This window comes from Camelus ferus, chromosome 9, assembly GCF_009834535.1.
Source record: "Camelus ferus isolate YT-003-E chromosome 9, BCGSAC_Cfer_1.0, whole genome shotgun sequence".
Lineage (NCBI taxonomy): Eukaryota > Metazoa > Chordata > Mammalia > Artiodactyla > Camelidae > Camelus > Camelus ferus.
The window spans coordinates 21,335,886-21,363,798 of NC_045704.1; the positions used below are offsets into that span (position 1 = coordinate 21,335,886).

Below are 27,913 nucleotides of genomic sequence, written 5' to 3' on the forward strand. Positions count from 1 at the left end.
ATGATGACCTTACATGGTGGCTGATTTCTTCCAGAGCTTTTGTCCTGAAAGATCCAGGTGAAAACTGTATGGGGTTTTTTCTGACTCAGCCTCAGAAGTCACAGTGCATCACTTTGGCAGTCACAGACCCACCCAGACTCAACATGACCCCACCTCTAAGTGTGAGGAATTGGTGGCCACATCTTGCTACAAAGAATGTTCTTTAAGGCACTGATGAGTCTTTTTCTCTCCTGACTCTAGACATTCTCCTTAGATGAACTTCTCCATTATGTTCTGGTGGCTTTGATAACAAGGCTACGATTCCCAGTCCTGTTAGCTGCCCAGATCATCCTTTGATGTGTAGAGTGGCTACTAGCTGGACATCTTCCTGACCCAGATATTGCTCAGACGCCTCAAAATATTTAAACTTGGGTAATTCAGATACCCAGTTGCTGGTTGGGAATCACTGTTCATCAAGATGAAGTCTGGACTCAACAAAATAAAAAGACTTAGCAGGCTTCAAAAAAAAGATGAATTCCAGATTTCTTACTGTGGCATTCAGGGCCTCCACCTCCCCTATTATATGGACCCTGATTTTGCCCCAGCCTTGTCTCTCTGCCTTGGACTTTAGGGATTCACCAAGACAGTCTCTCAGTGGTTTCTCACCTGTGTGCCTCTGTACACACTCTTCCATTTGACTGACTGTGTTCTCCTCATTTTTAAGACACATGTCTGGGGTTACCTCCACTGGAAGTCACTTCCTTTCTTGGGCTTGGAGAGGTACTCCCTCAGGGTCCAGGAATGGCCTGGGCCCCTGCATTCACTGCATTTAAGGAGCCTATGTCTGTGTGGTCTGCCGTTGTATCTGCATCCTGCCTGACCCTTGTGAATGGTCAATAAGGAGCCATTTAATGGATTGTGGAAGTCAGTTACACTGAGATTCCCAAAGAACTAAACTTCCCTATTCACAATCTTATATAGTGCTCCCCCCTTGAATCTGCCTTGGACATATAACTTGCTTTAACCAAAAGGATGAGAGAGAAGTCACACTTGGCCAGTTTTGGCCTAAGGCTTTTGTGCACTCAGGAGCCCTGAGCTCCTTGTTGGCGAGACCACATGGAAAGGCCATGTGGAGACCTGTAGAAGCCACATAGCAGTGAGAATTGATGCCTCTGATATATGAGCCAAGTCCAGCTGTTCTAGTTATCCCTTAGCCATTCAAACTTTTCCTGAAGCACCAGACTTGCAAGTGAAGAAGCCCTCTTGGATGTTCTAACTGTAGCTGACATGACATGGAACAGAGAAACAATCTCTGCTGTGTCCTATTCAAATTCTTGAAACACAGGGCATTGAACAAATAATAACATGGTTGCTCTTTTAAGCCATTAGTTGTGGGAAATTTTGTTATGCAGCAATAGCTACCTGATACAGCCTGAGTAAACTGTTTCCTATTTATCTGCAGGCCTCACAGAGGAAGGGGCAGAATATTATTCCCAGCATAAATACACTCACTGCCAAGATCAGGGCTAGCATATTGTATGCATTCATCTATTTGCTCACTATTCATTCATTCACTTACTTATTCTTTCACCAGATAGTTATTAAGATTCTGCCATGTGCCAAGCTCTGTTCTATGTGCTGTGAATACACTGGTGACGAGACAGACAAAATCATGGAGTACACATATTATAAAGTGTGATTTCAGTGTAAGGGCAAGCATCCTGGGTAATGTACCGGAATGACTGGCCAAAGACTGCGTAAAGAAAGCAAGAATAGATTAAAGAACAGAAGCATAATGTCACACCAGTTGGGTTTATGTCTCAGCCATTTGGGGGAAAATATCAACTTAGAGCCTCATCTTGCATGATAAATGAAAATAAATCCCAGATGGACCAGAGCAAGATGTGGGAAGAAAATTACACAATAAAAATCTTGAAGATGAAATAAATATTTAATGACCTCTGGGTTGGGAAAGACTTTCTGAACTTGAAAGTAAAACAAAAAAACAAAACAACAACAACAACAAAAATCACTAAGGAAAATTTTGATGGGTTTGACTGTCTAAAAAAGCTGAATATTCCATTTGCTCAAAAAGGGCATGACTAAAATTGCAGTCAAACAAATAATAAAGAAAAATATTTGCAACAGATATGATAGAAAAGTGGTTAACATGATGTAATAAAGATATTAATAAATGAATGTGGAATTAGCATGAAAAGCCAATCCCCCGAAGAAAGATGGGCAATTAATATAAAAAGACAATTCAAAGAAGAACTACAAATAACCAAAAAAAGTTGAAAGTCAAGTTTATCCCCAGTAATAGTCAAATAATTTGCCACTTGAAACACTGAGATGTTGCCCTTTGCCTGTCAAATCAGCAAAGATGTTTGAAATATGGTTGCCTTTGGCTGAGAAGAGTTCAAGGCAATGGGAGACCCCATTCACCATGAATGGGATGTGAATGGAATCCGAATTGGAATGACCCTTCTGGAGATAGATTGGGCAGCCTGAGTCCAGAGCCTGAAAATATGCATATCTGTTAATTCACCATTTACACTACTAGGAATTTAGCCCCTGGAAGGAATCCAGCAAGTGGAAAAAGATTTCACTAGAAGGATTTTCATGGCACCATTTAAAAAATAATAGCCAAACAAATAAAAACAAACTGGAAATAATTTGATTATGTCCTACTAACACTTGACAAAGATCCATGGGATGTTAATTAGTATTTGATAATAAAAGGCTCCTTGATAAAATAAATATGGGAAATGCTGGCTTGAATGAAGTTAGGTGAGTTGCAGGAATTTTCATCAACATGCTGGAGTCCATGATACCTGTACAAGAGGGGACGTCCTAGGCACTTTTTTCCTGAAATTATTTATTTCTGAATTTATTTTCAGTCATTCAGCTATTGCTGGCAACCGTCATGTTGTTTCTTCTGCCTCATTCTATTGACCACGTCAGGTCCCAAGACCCACTCAGATTCAAGGGGTGGGGAAATAGATTCCACTCTTTGGTGGAAGTTGCTGTGCAGTCAGGTGGCAAAGGGCATGGAGACAGGGAGGGGTGAAAAACTGGGGCCATTTTTGCAGTCCACTGGAGCCCTTAAAATTAAAAAAAAAATTTTATTTACTTATTTTAATTTTTAGGGGGAGGTAATTAGGTTTACTTATTTATTTATTTTTAGAGGAGGTACTGGGTGTTGAACCCAGGACCTTGTGTATGCTAAACATGTGCTCTACCACTCAAGCTATACCCTCCCCTTCTGGAGCCCTTTCTTCATGTGTGTTAGGTAAGGTAAACTTCTAGCAATTGTTAACCAAAGAATCCCGAAATCTCAGTGGCTTGATACAGTCTGTCTTCTTTCACATGATAGTATGATGTAGTCAGTAGGGTTTCAGGGACTCAGGCCCATCCCATCCGGCAACTCCGGGCTCCTTTATCTCCCCTGCTCCTGCCCCCAGTCTTCTCCATCGGTGGCTGTTGAAAGAGATGAGAGCCACAAGTGGGAAGTTTTTAGGATCACACCTGGTGGTCAGACACACATCTGCTCACTTGCGCATTGCCTCAAAGACCTGATTGCAAGGGAGGATGGGCAATGTGGTCCAGCCGTGTGCCAAGAGGCAACAGGGGAGCAGTTTTAGTGAGCAGTTAGTCTCTGCCACACATTTGGGAACATGCTGTATCTGAGTGTAGAGAAGGGATGTGTGTTTATTTGCTTTCTTTATCACATATCTTCCTCCACGAGGGCAGTTTTATTCACCATTGCATACCCATTGCCTATCCAGGGGCCCACTAAGCACTCAACCGATATGTGTGGAATAAATGAATGAATGCATGAGTAAGTAAAAAATTCAGTAACTTCAGAGGATATAATACTATGAACCAGTTAAAGACTGATATATGTAAGGAGATTTTTGGGAATGTGAGAAATTACTCACGTGTAGTGAGCACTTAGGTAGGGTCTAGGGTTAGGTAGGCTATGAACCCATAACAGAACTGAATGTAACAGTAGCCAAAACAAAGGAGAACTGTATTTCTGTCTCACCAATAGACCAAGCATAAATAGTCCAGGGCTTCATGGCATCAGTATGGAGATTTTATGACATCAGAGATCCAGATTGCTTTGACTACAGTCCTGCATCCCCAGGGTTCCTTGACCTGAATGGTCCAAGATGGCTCCCACCACATCCACATTCCAGGCAGTGGGAGGGTGAAAAGGGAAATGGAGACCCATCCCTTGGCTCTGTCTGAGCATAGGTGAATTGAGAAGTAAAATCTTAGCTTGATGCCTAATTTATTCTGAGGGTCATCTCTGGTTCCTTCCCAGGGCGAAGAGCAGATGTATAACAGTCATGTCAGGTCACAGGTGAACAGTCGAAGGGAATATAGCTGCTTGTTCCATCTTAATACAAGTTGTTTGCAAAAATGTGCAGGATGCAAATTTGCATATATGGTATGGTCAGAAATATCTAAAAATATTCCCAGTAAAATGACAGGAAGGAAATACAACAAAATATTGTAAGGAAGTTGTCTCTCTGAGGTAGGCGAAGTTTCTTGTTCATTTTGTATTTTGCTGTATTTTTCCAAATGAGCAAGCATTATCAGATCTTTAAATTTTATTTATTGTGACATGTAGAACACTGATCCCACAGTAGGATACTATGGGTACGCTGCAATGTCTGTACCCATTCTCCTGTGATGGGCATTTGGTTTGATTCCCCTGAAGGGCTTTGCAAACAGGGCAACCGTGAAGAGCCTCGCACAGCCTTCCTGGTGTCCACCCACCAGTGTCTCCAGGGTACAGATCCAGACGCAGAATTTTCAAGTCACCAGGAAAAGCAATGTTAAACTTTCCAAAGTGGTTAAACCACTTCCACTTGCTCTTCCAGCAAGTGTCTGAGAGTTTCTGTTGCTCCACATCTTCACCACACCTGGTATTGTCAGATTTTGCCACTTTTGTCATTTCTAGGTGAAGAGGGGAAGGTGTTTTCATTTGCATTTCCCATTGAAGTTGAGCACCTTTTCATACCTGTATTGCATTTGGATTTTCTCTTTTGTAAAGTGTCTGCTTAAGAGTTTTGCTCATTTTTCTTTTGAGGTCGGCTGTTTGATTTTTAAGGAGTTCCTTGTATATGCTGGGTATGTATCAAATCCTTAGTCTATATTATATGTTGCAAATATCTTTTCCCACTCTGTGACCATTTTCTAACGGTATCTTTTTTTTTAAGTGAAAAATCTTAAATATACACAAAAGTGGAGAGAACAGAATTCCCATAAACTCATAACCAGCTTCAACAGTTGTCAATTTATAGCTGATCTTATTTCCTCTCTACCTGTACTTACTCCTTCCTCCTTGGATTACTTTAAACAAATTCCAAATATCTTATTATTTTACCCCCCAAAATTTAGTAAGTAGGTATCTATATGTGTAAATATAAAAATATAACTGTATAACCATATCAGTCTAAGATATCTCTTTTATTTTATTTTATTTTTAAGATATCTCTTGAGAAATGCAAATTCTTAGTGTTAATTAGTCAAATGTAACCACGTCATCTTTTACAGTTAGTGCCTTTTGGGGTCTTGATTAAGAAATCTTTTCTCTTCCTTGAGGTTATGAATTTATTATCCTACATTATCTTGTAAAAACTCTTGTTTTGCCTTTCTGGGTCCGTGATCTACCTAGAGTTGATTTTTGTGCATGGTATGAGGTAGGAGTCTAGTGTAATTTTCATCCATTTAGATAACAAACTAACTCAGCCTATTTATTGAAAAGACTGTCTTTAAAAAATTTTTTTCTAAGGCGGGGAGGTAATTAGGTTTTGCTTACTTATTTTTAGAGGCGGTATTGGGGATTGAACCCAGGACCTTGTACATGCTAAGCATACACTCTACCGGTTGAGCTATACCCTCCCCCCTGAAAAGACCATCTTTTTCTATATTGTTTTGCAGGAAAACCTCTATCACAAAGCAGGTGATCTTATGTGTATTGGTATATTTCTGGAATCTCTGTTCTGTGCTAGTTCACCAATCACTGCATTAATTCCCAAAGCTTTACAGTAGGTCTTGATATCAGGTAGGGTGAGACCTCTCACCTTGTTCTTCTCCAAGAGCATCTTTGTTAAACTTGGGTCTTTATATTTTTGCATAAAATTTAGGATCTGCCTTCAAGTTCCACAAGAAAAAACTTTTAGACTCTAGATTATGAATGGATTGAATATATAGATAAATTCAGGGAAAACTACTATCCAATCCAATAACATGATATATCAAACCATTTATTTCGATTTTTTAAAAAGTCTTTTATAAAGTTTCCCCGTACAGACTTTTCACATAGTTTGTTAGATTTATTGCTAGGTACTTGACCATTTATGCTAATGTAAATCGTTACTTTTCTCCACTTTTGTTTGGTTTATGGCTGGCACACAGCAATGAAATCGATTTTTATAGATTGATTTTATATCCAGTAACTTAGCAAATTCTGATATGAATTCTAATAAATGGTCTGTAGAGTCTTCTGAATTTTCTTTAGCCAGAATCATATAATCTATTAATAATGAGGCCAATAACTTTCATTTCCTGCTTTACTGCAGAGTTAAGGTCTCTGGGATAAAACTGAACAAATGTGGTGACAACGAGCATCTTTCTTTTTCTTATTCCAAACTTAGGAGGAAAGCTTTAAATATTTAACTATTAAATCTTTTAATACTTAACCATAAACGATGTTAGCTTTTGCTAGTGCTTTTCATCAAATTTTAAAATACACTTCTAGTCCTAGTTTTCTGAGACTTTCATGAGTTGATGCTGAATTTTATCAAACACCTCTGGCATCTGTTGAGATAATCATACACTTCCCCCCTTAACCTGTTAACGTGCTGGTTGACATTAATTGATTTACTAATACTCAGACAGCCTTGCATTTTCACTATAACTCTAACTTGATCATGATCTAATCAAATATGGCTTCTGTCTCATTCTTCTAGGACAACAATAAACTTGAGTTAGAAATTCTCTTTCATCCAATCTTTCATATTTCTCTCTTTTTTTTTTTTTACCTCCACTGAATTCTGGAGAGTTTCTTCCAACCTACCTCCATTTTACAGCTACATCGAATCTCTGTAAACACTAATCTTTATTACCTAGTGAGTTATTAATTTCAGTGATTGCATTTTTCAGTTCTAGAATGCTTTTTGTTTTATATTCTAATATGCTCTCTCACTTTTTATAGTTTCCAGTTTCCTGATGAAAACTTCAAACTCGTGTTTTGTTTTCTTGAAAATACGTGTAGCTATAGTGCAGTGTAGGGGGTACAAGGACAAACTGTAAGTTCACATGAAGGCCAGGTGACTCCTGGCCCATTCTGACCTGGAGCGTGATGGCCTTCAGGTCTCGCTTAAAATGAAGAGCTGAGGCTCAGACTCTCCAATCTGGGGGGACCTGGGTTACTTTTGCTCCTCTGGTCCCAGGCTGCCTTTCGCGTTGGAAAATGCCTTTAGAACAAATGAAGTTTGGGGCTCCTCTCTTATTTTATTCTGAATTTTCATTTTGATTTCCTTTTCCTCTTACTAGTGTTTTACTGCTTTTAGTAATATTTTTTCTGCATAGATTTTATCTTGCATTTTTATCTGTTATCCAGTGAAGGGTGGTTTCTGATTTCTTTAGAACACCATTCCTTTCAGGAGAAGTCCTGTGTTTTATTCTTGTGCAGAATTGAATTTATTTGTTTGTTGTGTTTTCTGAAATTAAAATACCTTTCCCCCCCAATTATATAGATGGAAAATACTTCCCGTAAAAAAAAATTAAATTAAAAAAAATTACAAATAATCTAAATTCCACAGCCCAGAGATACCACTGTTGACATTCTCTTGACTACACATTCATTCTTTATTCTATGCAGATATACAGTTTTACATACATCATTTTATATTAACAGCATCATTATAGACACTATTGTTCTCATATAGTTCCTTTATTTTCAACCTTCTTTTGTGCTTGCCCTCCACCATCTCCTATCCTGACCCATGTCACCAGCGTTACCAACATTAGCAGCCTGGGCGTATCCTTACATAGCTTTCTCTACCACCACTCAAATATGCAAACATATATATGCATATTTATAAGAGATTCTTTTTGGTCATTGTTTGGACAGGAATTTCCTACCTTATGAGTTCAGCCTCCCGGATCTAGAAGCCAGAAACCCACATTCCCAAGCTTCCTTGAAGCTGTGATGCAGGCGTGTGTTCTGCATTCTGTCAAGCAAATGCGCTCATGTTTAATTTTTTTTTTAATTTGGAAAATTTTGAAAAGACAGAAAAATAGAAAAGTGTGAGGAACCCTCAATAATCTATCTACCCTCAACAACAATCCAACAATCCAACCAACAATCCTTTCCCACTCATTCCCCTCTCCTGTGTTGTTATGTAGCAAGTCCCAAATACCATCTTTCATCTGTAGGTATGTTGGGACTCACAACAGAATTTGATTTGAAAGAGAGTGAGGGGAAGAAGGAGACAACCTGGAAAACTGATTCTGATGCAAATATCAGAAGTCTTAGCAGAAAGTGCTGGGTGGCATTAGGATTTGTGAATCCCAGGACTGATTCTCTGGCCCTCCTAGGGATTCGGACATCCTTGATCACATCCGCTTTTCTGTTTAAACTAGTTACCTTGGCTTCTATGGTATGAGGTGAAGAACCCTGACTGCTACATTGGAATCAGGCATAATATTGATTAAATGACCAGAGCCAGGGCATATGGCGTTCCTACTTTTAAACTGTGGAAGACGCGGGTTCTTTAAGAAAGAGGCGGGGATGGGAGCTGTCTTGGGCATCTGTTGTGCTGATGACCCAGTGCCCCTCTTCCCTTCTGGGAATTAAACTCCCTTTGTCTTAGTGTAGGTTCCCCCCAAAACCAGAACCTGAAAAGAGGATTCAAGTTTAAGCCATTTACTTGGGAAATTCAGAGAATGCCAGCAGGGAGTGGGGAAGGCAGACAGGGAAGGGTGAGCCAATGAAGAATGTGTTATCTAGAGCAGCTGGAGCTTAATCTTGCTGGGGAGTTCTGGAAGATGGTAGAATCCTAGAGTTGTTCATCCAAGGGGTGAGGGGGCTGGAATATTTATCCACCAACTCCCATCAGTTATTAGTAGAGGGCTGCTCCCAGAAGCATTAACTCCCTGGCCCCTTCCAGCTTGGGCAGAGTGGATCCTAGCAGCCAGAAAGAGCCCTTGAGAAGACAGTCGCAGTGCAGGCAGTTGGAAGCCCAGTTGTGTGCTTGGAAATGATCACTGCTGAGGGAATATGGATGAGAGACCAACAGCATCCCTGCCATGCTGTTCCTCCCTTCCTTCTCTATTCAGTGTTCTCAGGGATCCTGCATTTTCTCATAGACTTCACCCCTAACCACAGCCATAGGTGATTATTTTGAGATAGGCAAGTTATTTGTGCTGAGCCAATCTTAGCCCTTTCCTAGTGTATATGTGTATACTTATATATAGTATATTATATATGGTATAATATGCATATATATAAATCAAGGAATCAGCAAGAGTGAGCTATTGATGGCAGAAACTCTGCTTTTCCATAAGGAATGGAGAGGGATGAACAAAGCTGGCCCAGAGAGAAGCAGACACAATCTCTGGAAAGACAGTCCTGGAGTCTGTCCAGATCCATCTAAAGCTCCATCACCTCTTTCCCCTGATGTTCATGTGCTCAGCTTTCCCTTAGAGCACATGTGCGCTGGCCTCTGAACCTTCACAAACAGCACCCTCTAAGCTCAGCGAGTTCAAGCAAGGCATTCGAAACTATGTCATATAGGATATGGATTTGGCTGCAGTAACAAAGTCCCCCCAAATAACAGTGCTATTTCCATTGTCTCTTGCTTTGTAACAGGTTACCCCGACATGCAGTGGCTTAAAACAGTAAGACTGATTGTTTCTCATGATTCTGTGAGCTGGCGGCGGAGGTGGAGGTGCTTATGCTTCACATGGTATTGCCTGGGGTCATTCAAGGGGCTGCATTTAGCCGGGGGCTGGCATGGCATGGAAGGTCCAAGACGACTGGATTTTCTGGGGCTCTGGCATTTGCTGTTGGCTGGGCTGCCTTGGTTCTTATCCCTGTGGCCTCTCTCTACATGCTGCCTCATCCTCTAGGGCCTCTTTGTGTGGCCTCACTCTCCAGGAAGGGAGCTTGGACTTCCTTGCAGCATGGCAGCTGGGTCCCAAGAGCATAACAGTGGAAGCTGTAAGGCTTTTTACAGCCTTGGCTCAGGGCGAGCACAGCATCCCTTCCACTGCGTTCTTAGTCAAAGCGATCTCATGGTCAGCTCAGATGCAAGGGGAAGAAAAATGGACTCTATAACTTTAAAAATATACATATTTCTATTGAAGTACAGTCAGTTTACAATGCTGTGTCAATTTCTGGTGTAGACAATACTTTAGTCACATAGGAACATACATTAATTCTCATATTCTTCTTCACCATAGGTTACTACAAGATATTGAATATAGTTCCCTGCGCTATGTGGTATAAAGTTGTTGTTTTCTATAACTCTTTTTTTTTTTCTGTAACTCTTGATGAGAGGGATGGCATGTATATTGGGCAGAAGAAACTCTTGGTGACCGTTTTTGGAGACTACCTGCCTTGAGTGGCTTAAACGAGGGAGGAGGTCCTCTCTCACATAACAGTCCAGGGCTGGCGTGGCTCTTCCAAGGTGATGGGCACTGAGGCTCCTTCTGTCTTGCTGCTGTTTTGTCCTTATGATGGTGTCCTTACCCACTTGTTCCAAGATGACACTTCCCTTGTTCAAATTCTAGCAAATGAGGAAATTGACTATATCCTTCCACAAAAGCTAAGACCCATAAATAGCTCATTCACTTCCCATGCTGCCCATCAGCCAGAATGAAGTCACATGGCCACTCTAAATGCAAATGAGGCCGGATAATGCAGTCTTTAGTGACCAGACACTCTGATAAAAATTCTGTGCAAGAAGGAACAGGAGGATATGGGGGACACTACCGTTCTTATCTGGCAAATGATTAATTCCAGAAGAAATAGTGGGCATGTCTGGGATACCCTCAAACCTCTGCAGAGACAAGGAGCCATGTTTAATCCAACCTGTTGCCACTGGTGGTCATTCGGTCCAGTAGCCAAAGAACAGTGATTGAGCATCTCCTCTGTGTGCTGGGGAATACAACAGTGAACAAGACAGAAAGGTCCCTGTTCTCACGGAGTTTCCATTCTAGAGGAAGTGGCAGACAGTAGAAATGGGAATACCTAAGTCAGAGAATTTCAGGTATGGCCAATATGGGAAGAAAATGAAATTGGTGGGAGGTGACATGAGCAGCAGTGATCAGGGGAGGCCTCTGTGAGGGTGTGACATTTGGGCTGACACCTGGAGGATGAGAAGGGGTCAGTTATACAAAGACTTCGGGGAAAGTATCATAGGCAGGGGGCACAGCAGGTACAAAGGCCCTGAGGTGAGAATGAGCTTGACTTATTCAAGAAACAGCGAGAAGGCCAGCATAGCTGGAGTAGGGTAACAGGGGGAAGAGAGGCAGGAGGGGAGGACAGAGAGATGGGCAGGTCTTTATGTTGAAGATACGTTTTTATCTCTCTTGGGTAAATGCCTACTTTTGCGGAATGGCCAGATCTGTGAGTAAGTGAATATTTCACTTTATAAAAGAAATGCCAAACTCTTTTCCAAGGTGGTGGCTGTTTTCCACTTCCCCTAGCAGTGTGTGAGATTTTCAATGGCTCCACATCTCTGCTGACACTTGGAAGGGCCAGTCTTTTTAATTTTTGTCATTGCAGTGGGTGTGTAATGGTATTTCATTGTGGTTTTTAGTTTGTATTTCCCTAATGACTAATGATGTGGAGAGCTTTTTCACATGCTTATTGGCTATTCACATCTCTTCTTTTGTGACGTGTCTGTTCAACACTTTTGGCCATTTAAAAAAAGTGGGTTATTTGTCTGATTTTTCAAAAAGCTGCTGTGGGGAGGATGGGCTGGATGGGGGAAAAGTGGAGGCAAGGAGGGTGGGGAGGGACTCCAGCTTCCACAGAAGTGAGCTTGTCACAGGTTCAAAACATTGCCTGCTTTCTGGGAAAGTCAGCCTTGGCCTTCCCCAAGTCTTGGGCTGCTGCCAGGAGAGATTGAGACACTTTACAGATTTCGTGGGGGTGGGGGCACCCCTGCTTCCTGGATTCTGGCACTGTGAAGATGGTGGTGCCCTGCATTTCAGCTTCTTCCTTCACCAAGTGGGATGGGGACCGTGGAGCAGAGACCAGCCCAGGCTGGCATCTTGGGGTCTGCACCAGTTCGGTTGTACCTGTTGCTAAAATATTGCAATGTTTGACTTTTGGTTGATAAAGAGTCTCTACCCGACATCCCACAAGTATCTGCCAGCATCCCAGTCCACTTCCTTGGGACACCTTGGACTTCCCCACATCTCAGCAACAAACGGTGGTTCCAGGACTCTGACCCAGCCCTATGGCCACATCTGTTCTGATTGGATGGCGCCTGGGTGTGGGGGCTGTTAGACTGAATTCTGGGAACAGCCCGGGCCTGGCTGGCGTTGGAAGGATCACATCAGGAGGCTGAGGCTGAGAGGTGGTGGGAGGATTTCTATTGAGGTGAGCCCAGAGCAGGAGACTTGAAGCACTATAATAACAATAACAATAATGATGTTGATAATAATGAACATTCATTGAGCAGATTCAGTGTGCCAGGCAGGCATTATTCTAACAGACCTCCTCAAGTCCTCCCAATAAACGACTGGAACAGCAGGCTGGCCCCTGCCTCCCGCAGTCTGCTCCCCACCCTCAGCCAGAGGGGGCTGTGAACACCTGAGTCAGATCAAGGCCCTCCTGGCTCAGACCTTCCTCTCCTCCCTGATTGCCTGCTGCTCACTGGGCTTCAGCCACCTTGAGATGCCAGGTGTGCTGGTAAGGCCTGCAGGACCTGTCCTCTCTGGGCCCACTCCAGACAGACCTGGGGTGGGGGTGGGGTGGGGGCGCGGGTGAGTGTCGATTCTTCTGCGACAGGACTGCCAGGCCTTGTCAGTGTCAGCGGCATTAGCAGCCAGTGCTCCCTGGGACTTGGTCCTGATGGTCTTCTGGACTCCAAGTACTCTCCCTCCCCAACCCCAGCAGACCATTCAGCGTCTGTCCCATGACCAGCATCCAGTTTCCCCTTTTCTCTCCTGAGCCCCGGCCCCAGGGGGAGCGGTGGGTGTGATGCCTGGACGGGGGAGGGCTTCCTGCTGCTAACCCATCCCCCCCAGCGCCCTAACCTCAGGTTCCTCCTTTCCCAGCCCCAGCTCAGGCTCCTGTTTGGGGCTAGAAGTCCTTGTCATCTCCTGCGTAGCCTCCCTTGATACTCGCTTCCAGCCACTTCCTCATTTGGTGGGGGCCGCCCAGCTTGGCTCATGCTGTCACAACCACGTTGTCCCCCACCTGCCTCACCCCAAAGCCCCAGTCCTGGGTCTGTGCTGTGTGCCTCTGTGTCACTGCCTATTCCTCTCCCTCTTTCTCTGCCTTGCCATCACTTTCTTCTTCCCTATCTTCCACCTTGCTTCTTTTTTCTTTCTCTCTAAGGGTCAAATATCTGTCTTTGGTTCCCGGGTTCCATTTCCACCTTTACTTGCTGTGTGACCTTGGCACAGATTATCTTTCTGTAAAATGGGGCTAAGAGCATCTCCCTCAGAAGGGTGTTGTTGGGGGTTAAATGCATTACTATTTGGGACAGAGTGTCCGCATGTCATTAGTATCCATATCCTGATGGTTCTCTTTTAATATCCTGTGAACATTACAAGGTTCTGATTATCAAATAACTGTAAGTGGTGCTAATAAAAAGCTGACAAGTGTCAGATCCTGTTCTAGAAATATTAACTCATGTGATCCCCGCAACACCCTACAAAGTAGGTACTATTTTACTCCTCATTTTACAGATGAGGAAACTGAGGCCCAGAGAGGTTGAGAGACTTGCTCAAGGTTGCCCAGCCAGGAAGAAGGAGAGATGGGTTCACTCGTAGTCAGCCACTGACCCTCCTGTTACGATGATGTCTGACCCCTGTTTGGAGACGAAGGCCGAGCTGACACACATACCCTTTGCCCTTCATTCCAGCCTGGGGGCTGCAGCCTGGCTCCTGGGGTGTCTGGGCCTGATTCTTTCTGGTGTTATCTGTCTCTGTTCCTCCTCCCCCAACGTCTCCTCCTCCGTCCTGCCGCCACCCACCTCAGACTTCCTCCTTTACTTGGTTGGACACTACGCCACATCCCATCCGCCGTGGACTGCAGTGTCCAGCACCGTCGCCTGCATCATGGGGGGCCTCAGACCCGCCAACTGCCTCCTGTCTCTCCTTCTGACTGTGGGTGGTGAGTTGGGGGCTTCTGCAGTTCCTCGGCTCAGCTTGGGACAGGGCAGGGAGCAGGGCAGAAAGAGAGAACCAAAAGTGGCGGGGGGGTGGGGGTGGGCAGGTTGGAACTGGAGCAGATTCCCCAGCCCCCTAAATTCTATGGGTCTCTCCCAGAGCATGTGCCCCCCAAGACGCGGCCTCTTGTAGAAGCAGAGGGAGGGGACTCAAACGGTGTTGCAACAGGACAAGTCGATGTAGAAATAATATAGCCCAGTGGCCCTGATGCCAGCCCACAGGTCCCATCAGACGTTGTTTTCCACCCTCCCTGGCTTCTATGCCCATCCCGCCCATTCCCCTGGCAAGTTATAGCCCCAGGTCTCAGCTGACCTTGTTTTTCTCTCCTCAGGTGTCAGCCTTGTCCAGGCCCAGAGAGGTAGGCCTAGACCCTGCCATTCCCCTCCCTCCCTCCCTTTTTCCCTCCCAAAGGCCACCCCATCTCTGTCCCTTCTCCAGTCTCTCCAAACCTCCCCCGATGACTGACACCTCCTCCCGGCTCCCACTGACCTCCCCAACCCCTGTGCCATGCATACATTCCCAGAATGCAACTGCTCTGCCGTGAGCCCTGGCGTCCTGGCAGGGATCGTGCTGGGGGACCTGGTGCTGACCCTCCTCATCGCCCTGGCCGTGTACTCCCTGGGCCGGCTGGTCCCTCGGGGACGAGGGTCCGCGGAGGGTGAGTGGGTCTGTCAGGGGATGGCCTGGGATGCTCTGAGGACTTGCCTGGAGGGGAGGTGTAAACTCCCAAGTCACAATTCTTCAAAGGGAGGTGACTGGAGGGGCTGATTTTGTAACAACAAAGTAGCCCCAACTCACACCCCATCTCCAAACTCTGGTGCTCCCCACCCCCCTGCAGTGACCCGGAAACAGCACATCACTGAGACAGAGTCGCCTTATCAGGTGAGGAAACCAGCTTCTCTTCTTCACACCTCAGTCCTGCCTTGTGGGTGACTGTCCGAGAAACCACCCCCGCCCTGCCCAGTCCCCAGTCCCTGCAGAACCTAGACCCCAAAGCCACTTTCTTAGCAGCTCCTCAAGCGCTTGAAGACAGAATGCCCAAAACTGCTTTCAATGATAATCATGACCTTATGCTCAGCTTAAAATGTGTGGAGGGGAAATACAAGATGGTTTGCCTCAGCCAGAGGGCAGGCTCTGAATTCTTCTGGAAGAGCCCATCCCAGGACAAGCTGATTTCCCAGAGAAGTCCTCATAAGGGCAGAGGGTATATATACATTTCAGCCCTAGTTTGGTAACTATGAAGAGAGGAGTTCTAGAAATTTGGGGGGAGGGATCTGCATCCCTTTGAGAATCTGATGAGAGCTAGAGAGTCCTCAGAAAAATCCACCCCAAAAATAAAAATTGTTGCATATAATCTAGGGCAGTTCAAGTATCCTTGAAACCCTTCTTAAGAACCACGATGCAGAGAGTGACCTTAATATATTTCTAGTGTGACCAGAGGGCTTCCCCACCCCCTCAACCCAAGGAGGTGATCAAAACAAAGGATGATCTAAGTAAGAGCTGTATTTTAAATATTTAGACAGTTACTGGTTAGTGGTTTCTAGTTGAATTGGTTATCTATCTAGTTTACCAATGCTGGAGTCATGCAGTCATCTATACACGACTGAAATGTATTTAACTGTGAAACGCGCTACCCACCAATGATGAAATAGACCTTTATGAAAACTGTGAAAAATTTCCATCTTCTGCCTCTCTGTCAGTGCCATTCTTAACTCTTCAGGGAGTCATGAGCTCCTCTGAGAATCTAACGGAAGCCAAACACCCTCCCCATAAAGATGCCCACTCAGACGGGGCATGTGCGTTTGAGTTCAGGGATTCTATCTGAGGCCTGCATCTTGGGGCCATAGACCACCCCCTGCCCCCATTGTGAACCCTGCTCTGCAAAGTCTGTTTTACTTGTCTGCAACTAGCTTCGCTTTGCCTTACTTGTGGATTAAAAAGTCTCTTTGTAAAGTAGAAGAATCTCAAGTTTCGCTCTTTGAGGTCCAGAAGACTGAAGGGGCTTTCCAGCCACTGGGGGCAGTGAGATTTTGATGGCAAAGCATTACCCCAATTTATTTACTCCTTTGCTGGAATTTGTTGGGGACCTATATATGCTAGATGCCGGAGACACAGCGGCGAGCTTATGTCCTAATTGGAGAGACAGACTTGATGCAAATTAACAAATAAGATCATTTGGGGAGGCATCACGAAGGAAATAAAGCAGGTTGATGTGGCAGTGACTGGGGTGTGGGGGGAAGAAACTATAGATGGGGGAATCAAGAAATGCCTCTCTGAGAAAGTGACTCGAGCTGAGACTTAAAGGGGGAGAAAGAACCATCCCTGGGGATATCTAGGGGGCCAGCGCTCTAGGCAGAGAGAATGGCAGATACAAAGGCCCCTTGGCTGGGGCATGATGATGAAGCTGAGGAGGAAGGGGAACATCAAATGCACTTGAATAAAATCCAGATCTCTTTCACAGCTACAAGTTTGAAGAAGCTGCCAGGGGCCTTGTAGGTCACTGGGAGACAGCTGGATTTTGTTTTAAGTTTATTTGGTGGATCCCTTTCACTGATGGTCCCTGCCCTGTCCATCCCTTTAGGAGCTCCAAGGCCAGAGGTCAGACTGTCTACAGCGACCTCAACACACAGAGGCCATATTACAAATGAGGCCCAGCCAGGGCAGTCAACAACCTGATGCCTGGATCCAGTCATTCCTGACACCTGCCCAGCACCCTATTCGACTCCCACTACGATACAGATCCACAGTGTCCTCCATGAGATGTCAGACCTCTTCCCACTATTGCCCCCAAATAAACATGGAGCGCATAAACACTGTTGAGTTATTCGAGATCCCTGGGCTGGTGGGATGGGCATATGTGGCGTTCTGGGGGAGATCAAAGACTCAGAAATAGCTAAATGAGAAAGAAGGAGGCTTGGGGGACTCTGGGTTCTTTGAGGAAGAATTCGAACTTGAGGTATTTCAATTGTTTTATTCCAGCCTCAAAGAGGAGTAGGTTTCCTGTGCCACCACACACAATCCAGGATGAGAGGGTCAGAAGTCAAAGGTCTCAGTTACAGAGTTCCAGGGCTCAGCCCCTGCCAGGCATGTTGATGTAGATTTTGCCATCTTCTGGGGGTGGGGGAGAGAAAGCACGAGGCCTGACCACCCACCTCCCACCCACATCGCCACCTCCCTGGGGACCCCCTGCTTCAGGGGTTTCCTCAGGAGTTCCCCCAAGCACCGCCCCCAGGGTTTCCCCAGAACCTCCAGGGCTTGCCCGGGGGCCCCCGCCCGGGGACCCCCTCCCTCGGGACCAGGCCTGGCTCTGTCCCTGCCCCCACCTTGGGTGGGCCTGCCGCGTGGGCGGGCACACAGAAACACCACCACCACGATCAGCAGTGACACAACAGCATCTGCGGCCACGAGCCCCACCAGGAGTGGCAGGGAGAGGGGCCCACATCCGGAACAGGAACCTTAAGGGTGGGGGCCAAGACAAGAAGGTGGCTGAGGGGGCTTCCAGGCATTCAGGGCTGGGCTTTGGGTATAGGGGGCAGAGGAAGTCCCTGTGGGGGTGGGTATCCCAGATTCCCGGGGAATGAGAGGGGAGATGGAGATCCAGAGAGAGGTTGCGGGTGTCCCAAGGCTCTCGAGGCTCTGCTTTGGGTATAGTGGGTACACCTGAAGACAGGTCGGGGGTGGCCAAGTCCTTGGGCCTTCAATTTGGTGATGAGATGGGGACCCAGAGAGGGGATGAGAGGTAAGATGGTGACCTGGAGAACCTCTGGGGATGTTCCAGGACACTCAGGCCACACTTGACAGATGGAAGCAGTACCTGAAGCGATGCAGCAAAGGGGAAGGGGTGTTGATTTCTCACCTGGGGTCATCTGAGCGGCAGCCACTGTAGAAGGAGAGGGAAGGTCGATCAGCAGGGAGAGGTGGTTCCCAAAACAGGGTGCAGGGGAAGGTGATGTCCTGAGAAGTAACCTCCACTCCAGAGAGATCAAATGAGAAAAAGGGGCCCAATGGGAGGGGAGCTCCCAGAGACAGAGAGAGGCAGAAAATCAGAAGTAAAGGCAGAGACCCAGCAGTGAGAAGGGGATGAACAGCCACTCCAAACCCAGCTTCCCTCCCCCAAAGAACCAGGCCAGAAGCCTATCTCTAGAAGGGAAAGGGCACCCGGAGAAGGACCCACACTCAGCACCCCTCCCTTCAGATACCACCCAAAACCTCCCCTTTCACAAAACTCTGCCTAACACCCCCCACAGCTGCTGGCTTCACCTGGGAGCAAAAGCAGGAACAGGATGTCACCTGAAGGGACCATGGTAGGCTGGGGGCTGGAAGGGGTCTGGCAAAGGGCTTTGTTTCCAGAGAGGTCCTGAGGAACAGTGGGGGAATAGAGAGGCAGCAATAGCGGATGTCACTCTTGCTGGTGACAAGGCCACCTGCTTCCTGTGTGCATGTGTGGGAGGGGAAGAGCTGGTGGATCCCTGTGACTGCCTTTGGGGACAAACTGGGGGGAGGGTCAGAGAACCAGGGAGGCTGTTCTGATAGTTCAGATGGGAGGTGACAGATAGCCCAGGGTGTGGGCACTGGGGAGATTCTGGTAAGGTTTTGGAGTTAGAGCCAACAAAACTTGCTGATGGAGTGGATATGAGTATGTACGAGAGACAGCATTCCAGGATGACCAAACTCCTGGCCTGAGCAACTGGAAAGATGAGCATCCTTTGACCGGGTAGAGGAGGGGAAGCAGGTTTGGGGGGAAGTGCCAAGGTTTGGGCACACTGAGTTGGAAATGCCTGATGGATCTCCCTGTGGAGAAACTGAATGACCACAGCTGCCTCTATAAGTTCAGGGGATAAATCTGGTCTGGAGATGTAAATTTGGGGGTTGATGGCCTATGGATGGTATTTAAAGCCATGAGACGGGGTGAGATCATTGAGGAAGTGAGTCCAGACAGAGGCGCAACACCAAACACACCACCTCCCCCCAACACCAAGAATGGATGAAGAGGAGGAAACAGCCAGGAAAACAGAAGGGGCAGCAAGCGAGGGAGGAGAATCAGGAGAGCATGGAGTCTTGAAATCAGGGGAGAAATATGATTTACATCGTCACCAAGTTAAGAACTGAGAATGAGCCTCCCACTGGAATGTCAGTCTGCTAGAGGGCTGGGAATTCCTGCCTGCTGAGTTCATAGCTATACCATAGCACCCAGCAAAGTGCCTCCCTTGTGGTAATTAATTATTTTTAATGATGAATGCATAAAGGAGAACTGACCTCTGAAAAAGAAGGGGATGTGGGAAAGAGGGAGAAATTGAGTCCACCTATATCACTTTTATGTATACAGATCTTTCCTCTCTGGAGACCAGGGAGTCCAGAACCCCAGTCGCCTTCTTCCTCAGGACCCAGTAATAATGCCACCACCACACGCCTATGCCAGCCCAGGATCCAGGAGTCAAGGCCTCCAACACCCCCTTGGACAGAGATGCCAAAACCCAGGTCCCCAGTTCCCTCTTCCTTCAGGAGTCCTCCACCCCAGGCCCCTTCTCCCTCAGACCAAAGATGGGGCTCCCAAACCCCTCTTTCCGGGTTGACTCAGGAGTCTGGCCCTCAGAGTCAGCCCCGCCCATTCAGAGACTGGGTTTGCTACAGCGCAAAGTGGGGACTCCCGGGCCTGTGGGCGGGGCCCTGCCTAGGACTGGGCGGTGCCAGAACCTCAGTTTAAAAACTCGCGGGGGACCCGACACAAGATCGGGGACCCGGCGGCGGCTCCGCGGGGAAACAGCGAGACTGGCGCAGCGCCGAGGCCGGGGCCCTGGGGGCCCGCAATCCACGCCACGGAATCCCCGAGGTAACGGGCGGGGAGGTGAGGCGCGCTGGCCCCTAAGAGTGGGGCTGGGAGGCGGTCACTTGAGGCTCTAAAGGATTGAGCTGGAGCACTAAGTCCTGGGTCCTGAGAGTGAGGGTACCCGGTGTTTGGAGGGGCAGAAGGCCCAGACTCCTTGGTCGTGATAGAGGAGCGGCTGGGATTCTGGACTCCTGAATCCCAGGGGGGCGGGGGCGTTAAAGGACTGGGGATCCGGTATCCTAGGTCCCGCGGGTGAAAGCGCTGGGAGCCCGGACGCCTGGGTCCTGGGAGGAGGGGGCTGGCGGCCTGGACTCCAAGCTCCAGAAAGAGGCTGGATCGTGTCCTTGGGGGGCGTGGTTGTTTAAAATCAGCCAAGGTTTCAGTGGGGAAGGTCCGGCGCTTGGCCGCAGGGATCCACGCTGGTCGTGACCCTGCCTCCGCCTCGGGATTTCCCGAGTCACCACTCGGCCTGGGTCCCGGGGCTGAGGAGGAATTCCCCACGTGCGCCACGCTTGGCCACGCATCGCGTCTCGGAGCCGGACACCTGGGGCGCGGGGCAGAGAGGAAGAGGGAGGTGGAAGATTCCCTTGCGTGAGCTCTGTGACGTCAGCGCGTCGCGTCTGGGCTGTTTCCGAGCCCGCCCTACTCCGCTTAACTCTTTCTCAGCCGGAACTGAGCTCGGAAGGGTGAGGGCTGAGGGCTGAGGGCCTGGCCTTCCTGGGTCGTGCGAACCAGGAGTCTGGAAACTGGGGCTCCCAGGACCTAGGGGGAAGTAGGCTGAGAGCCCGGACTTCTGGGTCCTGGGGAAGGGGGTGCGGGTCTCCCAGACTCCTGCGGATTGAGGCTGGGCTCCTGGCCCTGAAGAGAGGGCGAGGTCTGAACCTTTGGATCCCTGATGAGCTAGGGGGCTATCGACTTCGTGGTTTCTCGGAGATCGGGGCTGGGGACTCGGATGGCTGGTTTCTTGAGGAAAGGGTATCAGGGCAGCTTGCAGAGCAGAGAGATAATTGGGATATGTGCGTCTCTGGGAAGGGATGTCTGGCGACGTCCGGAATCCCTCAGTACTGGGAGATCTGGGGGTGAGGTGGAGTGGGATTTTTCACGGAAGTGGCGGGGGGGGGGGGTTGCAGCAGAGGGCACCCTCCACCCCCTTCCTCATTTTCCACGACGCTGGTGGAAAGTTGGGTCAGAGGGGAAAGTGCGGAGCAAAAGGAAGGAAACGGCGGAGGCGGCGCAGCACTCGAAATCTTAGATTGGCTTTGGAGTTCTCAGGCGGCATCAGTGTGCCAGTTTTTCCGCGCGGGAGGGCGATCAAATCCACGCCCCCGCGTACTTGGGTGACTTAAGGACCCCTTATAACTTCCCTCCCACCTCACCCCGCAGTGAGCCGGAATGAGCGCAGCCACTGCCCATCACAGACGGTGAAGAAGCTCCTGGAAGAACAGAGGCGCCGCCAGCAGCAGCCTGACGCTGCTGGGCTACCGGTGAGGCCCGTGAAGCCCTGTAAACTACAACTCCCATGAGGCCATGTCCTGTTGGGCAGGGGCTTGCTGCCTTGCTGGGCCCTCAGGGCTGACTCAGATGACCTGTAGGTGGGGGAATGGGTGCTGAGGACTCTGCCAGATAAATTCACCCTTGTTTCTTTTTGCTTCTGCCTCTACAGGGACAGTTCCCGCCTCCCCTGGCCCAGCCTCTGACCCCATCTGTGAATGAAGGTGAAGCCAGTAAGTCTGGAAACTTACCTGGTTCCCTCAGCTCCCAGCCCCAGCTTCCCTCAGGGACTCAAACATCCCAACTCTCAGAACTTTAGGGAATTTAGGAGTTAGGCCCTCATTCTTGCTGAGACCTGGAAGAAGTTTGATCTCCCGAAGTCTCAGGGGCCCAGGCTCCCAGCCTTTCGGTGCTCTAGGAGTCTAGGCCCTCAACCCCTCAGTGTCCCAGGTGCCTAGGTCCTCAAAATCCAAACTTCCAACCCCTTGGTGTCCCAGGATTCTGGGTCCAAGCCCCGTGGTGCCCCAGAAGTACTTGCTTTCAGTAACTTGGGAGACTCCAGGTTCCTGTCTGGGCTGTGACTTCCCTAACTCTGGTAACCAGGCCTGCCCCTGCTCCTCCTCTCACATGCAGGCCATACTCACTTCCCAGCACACCAGGAGACTGTGGGTTCTGGACTTGGCAGCCTGGCCCCCTCCACGGGCTTTCCAGACTGGAACCCCAACACGCATGCTGCCTACACAGACAGCCACTACTCTTACCCTGCTTCTGCTGCTGACGTTTTCCTGGCTCCTGACTTCTACCCACCCTCGGACCCAGGGCGGCCGTGTCCGTTTCCCCCGGGGATGGAGGTGAGATTCAGAGTGGGAACAGGATGCTGAAGGGCCCCCAAGATTCCCAGTTGTCCTCATGCAGCATCCTGAGATGTCTGGGGCTAGATTAAGATCCCATTCCTCAGATGGGCAAAACTGAGGCCCAAAGGTCCAGGGTCACTTGGCACAAATGGGACACCCAACCACTCTACCTGGCACTCTGTATGTGTATATGTCTGTGGTGGGCTAGGAAGAGGGGATTCTCAGCTGACTGGCTCTCTCCACCACCTACACCCTTCAGGAGCCCCTGGATACCCGGCTCTATGTAGACCCTTCCCTGCCACAGACGGGATCCTGGAGAGGTTCTGGACTCCCCTCAGGACCCCCACAGTTGCCCCCTGTGGTCACCGGACCATCCCTGGACACTGCCCGTGCTCACATGCTGGCTTTAGGGCCACAGAACCTGCTGGCCCAGGATGAGGAGGGAGACACGTGAGTATAGGGGAGTGGAGTTTGCAGGCTTCCTGCTCAGCTAGGGTGCTGTGCTCACTGCTGCCTCCCGCCCATCCTCAGGTTCCTGCACCTGTTTGCGGCTCGGGGGATGCGCTGGGCAGCATACGCTGCAGCTGAGCTGCTCCAAGCGTACAGACATCTGGACATTCGTGAGCATAAGGGCAAGGTGAGGGCCAGGGGCTTGGATTTCTGGATCTGAGGGCAGAGGGTTTGGGGGCTTGGATTCCTGGTTTTCAGACGGGAAGGGGCTAAGGGGCTGAGGGCCCAGACTGATGTTTCCTGATACCTGCAGACCCCTCTCCTGGTGGCTGCTGCTGCCAACCAGCCCCTGATTGTGGAGGATCTACTGAACCTGGGAGCTGAACCCAATGCCACTGATCATCAAGGACGTTCTGTCTTGCACGTGGCCGCTACCTATGGACTCCCAAGGGTCCTCTCGGTATGTCCAGCTGGAATGAGATGAATGAGATGGACTGGTTGCCTAGATCCTAGCTTCCAGAACTAGGAGACCTGGGGAGACTCTAACCCAGCACTCTGCCTTCTTCTTCTCCCAGGCTGTGATTAACTCAGGGGTTCACGTTGACCTAGAAGCCAGAGACTTCGAGGGTAAGTTGGGTGGTGGAGAGGGTGGGTGTGGCTAGTGGGCTGGGTGGGATGAGAGCTCCAGATGCAGAGCCCTCCCTGTCTCTACTCTGCAGGCCTCACTCCACTCCACACAGCCATCCTGGCCCTCAATGTTGCTATGCACCCTCCTGACCTATGTCCCACGGTGCTGAGTACCCAGGCCCAAGACAGGCTGGCTTGCGTCCAGATGTTGCTGCAGATGGGTGCTGACCACACCAGCCAGGTGAGCTGGGCAGTGGGCAGCTGGCCCCTAGGAGGGCATGTGGGATGGGGGCTCCTGGATGTCCAGGGCCTCTCAACAAATGCTGACTTGTCTCTTCCCAGCTGTGAGACCTTAAGCACATTACTTGACTTCTCTGTGCCCCAGTTGTCAACTGTGAATAACATTACTGACCTTAGCTTATATTTATCAAGCACTTACTAGTCATCAAGCACTGAGTGTCATGGATTAGCTCATTGAATCTCCACAAACACCCTTTGATGCGTGTGCCATTATTACTTTCTCTGTTTCACTGATAAAAAAACTGAGGCACAAGGACTCAGAAATCTTATTGCTTATGAGTGTCAGAGAGGGAATTAAAACTCAGGTGGGCTGACCCCAAAATCTAGCTTTTAATAATTATACCCTCCTCCTTCCTGACAGTAACTCCTTCACAGGCTGGCTGAGAATTAAACATCCACTCATTGTTTTGGGCTTTTTTTTTTTTTTCAGTTAAAGAATTTTGAACACAGATAAAGTACAGAAAGTAATATAATGAGCTCATGTACCCAACATCAATAACCAGCAACTCATAGCCGGTCTTGTCCCATCCATTTCTCTGCTCTCCTGTATTATTTTTAGGCAAATTCAGGCATAAAATTTTATCCATAAATGTCTGTATGTCTTTAAAAGATAAGAAATATTTTTAACCTCAGTACCATTATTCCACCTTAAAAATAATTAACCATCTCATACATAATATCAAATATCCTGACGGTGTTCGAATTTTTGTTTGGCTCTAAAGTGACATATGTTTACTTTTTTCATAAAACAAACAACTAGGATCCAAATAAAACCCACACATTGCAATGATATGTCCTTTTACATTGACATTTAGAACTTACTCTCCATCTCTTTCTTTTTTCTACATAATTTATTTAGTGAACCAACTAGGTTGTTTTGCCCTATATAAACACAAAATTTTTAATGTTTACTGTCATTACAGACGCTTTAAAGGCACATAATGGGGGGAGGGTGTAGCTCAGTGGTAGAGCACATGCTTAGCATGCACGAGGTCCTGGGTTCAATACCCCGTACCTCCTCCAGATATAAATAAATAAATAAACCTAATTACCTCCCCCTCATAAAACAAAACAAAAAAAAAAAAAAAAAGAAAGGCACATAATAAAGTCTCATTATGGAAAGTGCCTTTATTTGCTTCAAAAGATGAAGAGAACAATTCAGTATGGAAGTAGATACAAGCTTAGGTTGTCCACTGATTAATGCTGCTCAACTCTCATCCTTGTAAAGTACAGCCCACGTGGGATGTGGGTGCATTTTACTGTGTTTAATAGAATGTGGGGTGGCCAGTGCAGCTGCTAGTCCAGAGAGCTCCTTTGGAGGAACAGAAAAGGAGTCTTTTTCTTAAAGATGCTTGGGCTGGAAAATTGTCTTAATAAATGTACAGTTCTGTGATGCGTGTGATCTGAATGGTACCCCCACAACCTGGTGTTCTTGTACAGTGCACAACACATACAACCATATAGGGCCGCTTCTACAGCCCAGGTCAGCTAAAGCTGAATCCTTGGTACCCGCGAGTGCTTGCAAAGGGGAGACAGGGTCTCTAAAGGCTCGCGGGTTCCATGAGAGAAGGCCTGGGTGTGAGAACTAGCCTGACCTCTACCATTCCCCACCCCACAGGAGATCAAGAGCAACAAGACTGTTCTGCACTTGGCTGTGCAGGCTGCCAACCCTACTCTGGTTCAGCTGCTGCTGGAGCTGCCACGGGGAGACCTGCGGGCCTTTGTCAACATGAAGGTGGGGGCCTAGGCTGGAATGTGCAGATGGTGTGAGACATGGCAGACAGGGGCAGGGGGATGTTAGGAGGCCTGTGGGCTGTGGCTGTGGAGGGGACAATGCATGGGACATGGGCGGGGACTACATAGGATGAGGATGTAGACTGGGGGCCTGTGTCCAGCATAGGCCGAGGGGTGTGTGGAATGTGGTTGTGGAGGAGGTTCTGGGATGTGAAAGGGGGCATGAGGGATGTGGATGAGGCAGAATGTGAGGGTGAGGCCCAGGCCAGCTGAGTCTGAGTCCTTAGCAATCCTCCCTTCAGCTGTCCCCAGGCCCACGGGAATACAGCCCTCCACATGGCAGCTGCCCTGCCCCCAGGGCCGGCCCAGGAGGCCATTGTGCGGCGCCTGCTGGCAGCTGGGGCGGATCCAACACTGCGCAACCTGGAGAACGAGCAGCCTGTCCACTTGCTGCGGCCCGGGCCGGGCCCCGAGGGGGTGAGCACTGACCCCGCCCTGACTGCAGGGTGACCTAACCTGGTGAACTCCTGACCCCACCCATTCCTGCCTTTAGAGGGTGACCTGTAATCTCAGGAGGAGACTTTGACCCTTATCCAACCGTGACTTCAAAATGTGCCCCTTGACCTCAGTGTTTGATCCCTTGCCTTGTACTGGTGGCTCCTCCTGACCTCTGTTTCAACCCTGACCTTAAAGTATGACCTCTACTTCCAACCCCGAATCCTGACCTCAAGGAATGACCTTTGATCCTCAAGTATGACCTTTAGCCCCCTGCCCCTGAACTCTTAGTCCTGACCTCAAAGTGGGATTTTGTTCTCACCTCAAATATGACTCTGACCCCTCGCCTCTCCTGTTTGACTCCCCGTCCTCAATGCTAGTCCCCAGGTGGGAACCTCCTACCAGCCACACCTTTCCCTTCGTCCCCAGTTCTGGCTCCTGAGCCTTTACTCTGTGTGAATGAACCTTCACCCCCAAGCCCACGTCTTGCCTCAGAACCTCTGAGCTTCAAACTCAACTAGCCCCACTCACTTCTCCTCTCTAACCCCCAACTTCATGGGGTATGTCTGCCCCACCTCTCCTTGCAGCCTCCCAAACTCCTCCCCCTGCTTTGTCTTGTCCACAGCTCCGGCAGCTGTTGAAGAGGAGCCGTGTGGCAACCCCAGGCCTGTCCTCTTAGGACTCAAACCCAGAACCTGGACTGATTTTCCAGTCCCCACCGTCCTGTGGGACAGCCAGCGTATGCTAATGTTGCAAATCCATGATAATGTATGTGGAATGTCCTGCCATTGGGGTCTTACATTAAAACCCCAAAATGGCTGCTGGGGGGTAAACAGTCCCCAATATTTGGGGTGGTATGTTACCCCTCCCCCACCCACAAGGGGCCCCTTTGATGATTTCTGTGAAATCGAGGCCCCTTGATTGTTTCTGTGAAACACCCTGGACCCCTAACCCTTTCCCCACCAGGATTTTTTGGGGTCCCCTCCCCTAACTCAGTTCTTTACACCTGGAACCCCACATGTAATTCCCCTGCATGGTACTTGGGTTACTCCTAAACAGCTTCCAGTACCATCCCAGTAGAGCTCCGAAGATGACCCCCTTAACCTCCCCAGGACCCGCTCCCTGCAGGTCCTTAGCCCTAAGACAGGAAAGCCTCTCCTGGGTTAGGGTCCCCTAGGTCCTACTGCTTCTTAATTCAGAACCCAACCAGGCCCCTGTCCCAGAACTCAGTGTTTCCGGTGAATCCCTCCCCTGTCTGAAAGCCCCTATTAAACTCAATTTGAACTAGAGCTACGATTGTGTAATCTCTAATCATTGGTGCAGGGAAGCGGCTGAGGAATCATGTTTGGACGAGTGTGTCTGGGTGGGTGTTACAGCAGATGCCGTGGGTGCCCAGTCCATACCCCATCACCCTCTCAGCGCCTGCTGGTCTGACTGCCAGAGCCAGCACAGGAATCTGCCTGTGGGCATTCTCAGACCACCCGTGCCCAGTTTGCCCTGGGTGTGAGTGTGGCAAGAGCCAAATGCCAGGAGATTCTTGCCGCTTGCCACTCCAGCAGCCCTCAAGCAGTGACTGACTGGCAGGAGACGGTACGTGAGTAGCCCAGGCCCCTCGCCTCTATGGGGACAGCTTGGAAGTACGTGTTCTGCTTGGGCGCTCAGAGCTCCCCGATGAATGAAGATCTGGCTCCCCACAGTGGCTCTGGCTTGAGAACATACCATT

The 27,913-nt window shown here is 48.6% G+C and overlaps 3 protein-coding genes across 9 annotated transcripts; 2 read left to right on the top strand and 1 right to left on the bottom strand.

Annotated features, from left to right (window-relative positions):
• Window positions 1–14,200: 14,200 nt before the first annotated feature.
• On the top strand, window positions 14,201–17,223 carry TYROBP (transmembrane immune signaling adaptor TYROBP). Its single transcript, XM_006184422.3, is given in 6 exon segments — window positions 14,201–14,356; window positions 14,744–14,770; window positions 14,936–15,070; window positions 15,251–15,294; window positions 16,994–17,017; window positions 17,019–17,223. Coding segments are annotated over 6 exon segments (327 nt in total). The 5' UTR covers window positions 14,201–14,301; the 3' UTR covers window positions 17,061–17,223.
• A 140-nt stretch (window positions 17,224–17,363) lies between these two features.
• HCST (hematopoietic cell signal transducer) lies at window positions 17,364–20,925 on the bottom strand. Of its 7 annotated transcripts, none has more exons than XM_032488135.1 (4): window positions 20,709–20,925; window positions 18,269–18,292; window positions 17,736–17,867; window positions 17,364–17,520 (listed from the first exon to the last, which is right to left on the bottom strand). In XM_032488135.1, the coding sequence occupies exons 1-4, from the start codon at window positions 20,761–20,763 to the stop codon at window positions 17,483–17,485; spliced, it is 249 nt and encodes an 82-aa protein (XP_032344026.1). In that variant the 5' UTR covers window positions 20,764–20,925; the 3' UTR covers window positions 17,364–17,482. The 7 variants fall into 7 exon arrangements, with proteins under 7 accessions (XP_032344026.1, XP_032344025.1, XP_032344023.1 ...); XM_032488134.1 differs by having other exon boundaries at window positions 17,364–17,523; window positions 20,709–20,911; XM_032488132.1 differs by lacking the exon at window positions 20,709–20,925 and adding an exon at window positions 18,703–19,906.
• On the top strand, window positions 20,124–27,479 carry NFKBID (NFKB inhibitor delta). Its single transcript, XM_032488113.1, has 12 exons — window positions 20,124–20,242; window positions 21,623–21,723; window positions 21,903–21,963; window positions 22,364–22,581; window positions 22,844–23,034; window positions 23,116–23,221; window positions 23,348–23,494; window positions 23,610–23,661; window positions 23,754–23,902; window positions 25,580–25,696; window positions 26,008–26,172; window positions 26,816–27,479. Exons 4-12 carry the CDS (start codon window positions 22,576–22,578, stop codon window positions 26,867–26,869), a joined length of 987 nt encoding a protein of 328 aa, XP_032344004.1. The 5' UTR covers window positions 20,124–20,242; window positions 21,623–21,723; window positions 21,903–21,963; window positions 22,364–22,575; the 3' UTR covers window positions 26,870–27,479.
• The last annotated feature ends 434 nt before the right edge of the window (window positions 27,480–27,913 follow it).

Bases quoted from the DNA above. Each gene is read 5' to 3' on its own strand.
- HCST (XM_032488132.1), bottom strand. From the start codon at position 19,115: ATGCTCATCTTTCCAGTTGCTCAGGCCAGGAGTTTGGTCATCCTGGAA. The intron at 18,293-18,702 runs GTGACATCCTGT...CTCCTTCTACAG, and splicing joins GCCTACCATGGTCCCTTCAG to TGGCTGCCGCTCAGATGACC. The intron at 17,868-18,268 runs GTGAGAAATCAA...CCCACCCTTAAG, and splicing joins TGCCGCTCAGATGACCCCAG to GTTCCTGTTCCGGATGTGGG.
- NFKBID (XM_032488113.1), top strand. The intron at 23,035-23,115 runs GTGAGTATAGGG...GCCCATCCTCAG, and splicing joins CAGGATGAGGAGGGAGACAC to GTTCCTGCACCTGTTTGCGG. The intron at 26,173-26,815 runs GTGAGCACTGAC...TCTTGTCCACAG, and splicing joins CCGGGCCGGGCCCCGAGGGG to CTCCGGCAGCTGTTGAAGAG.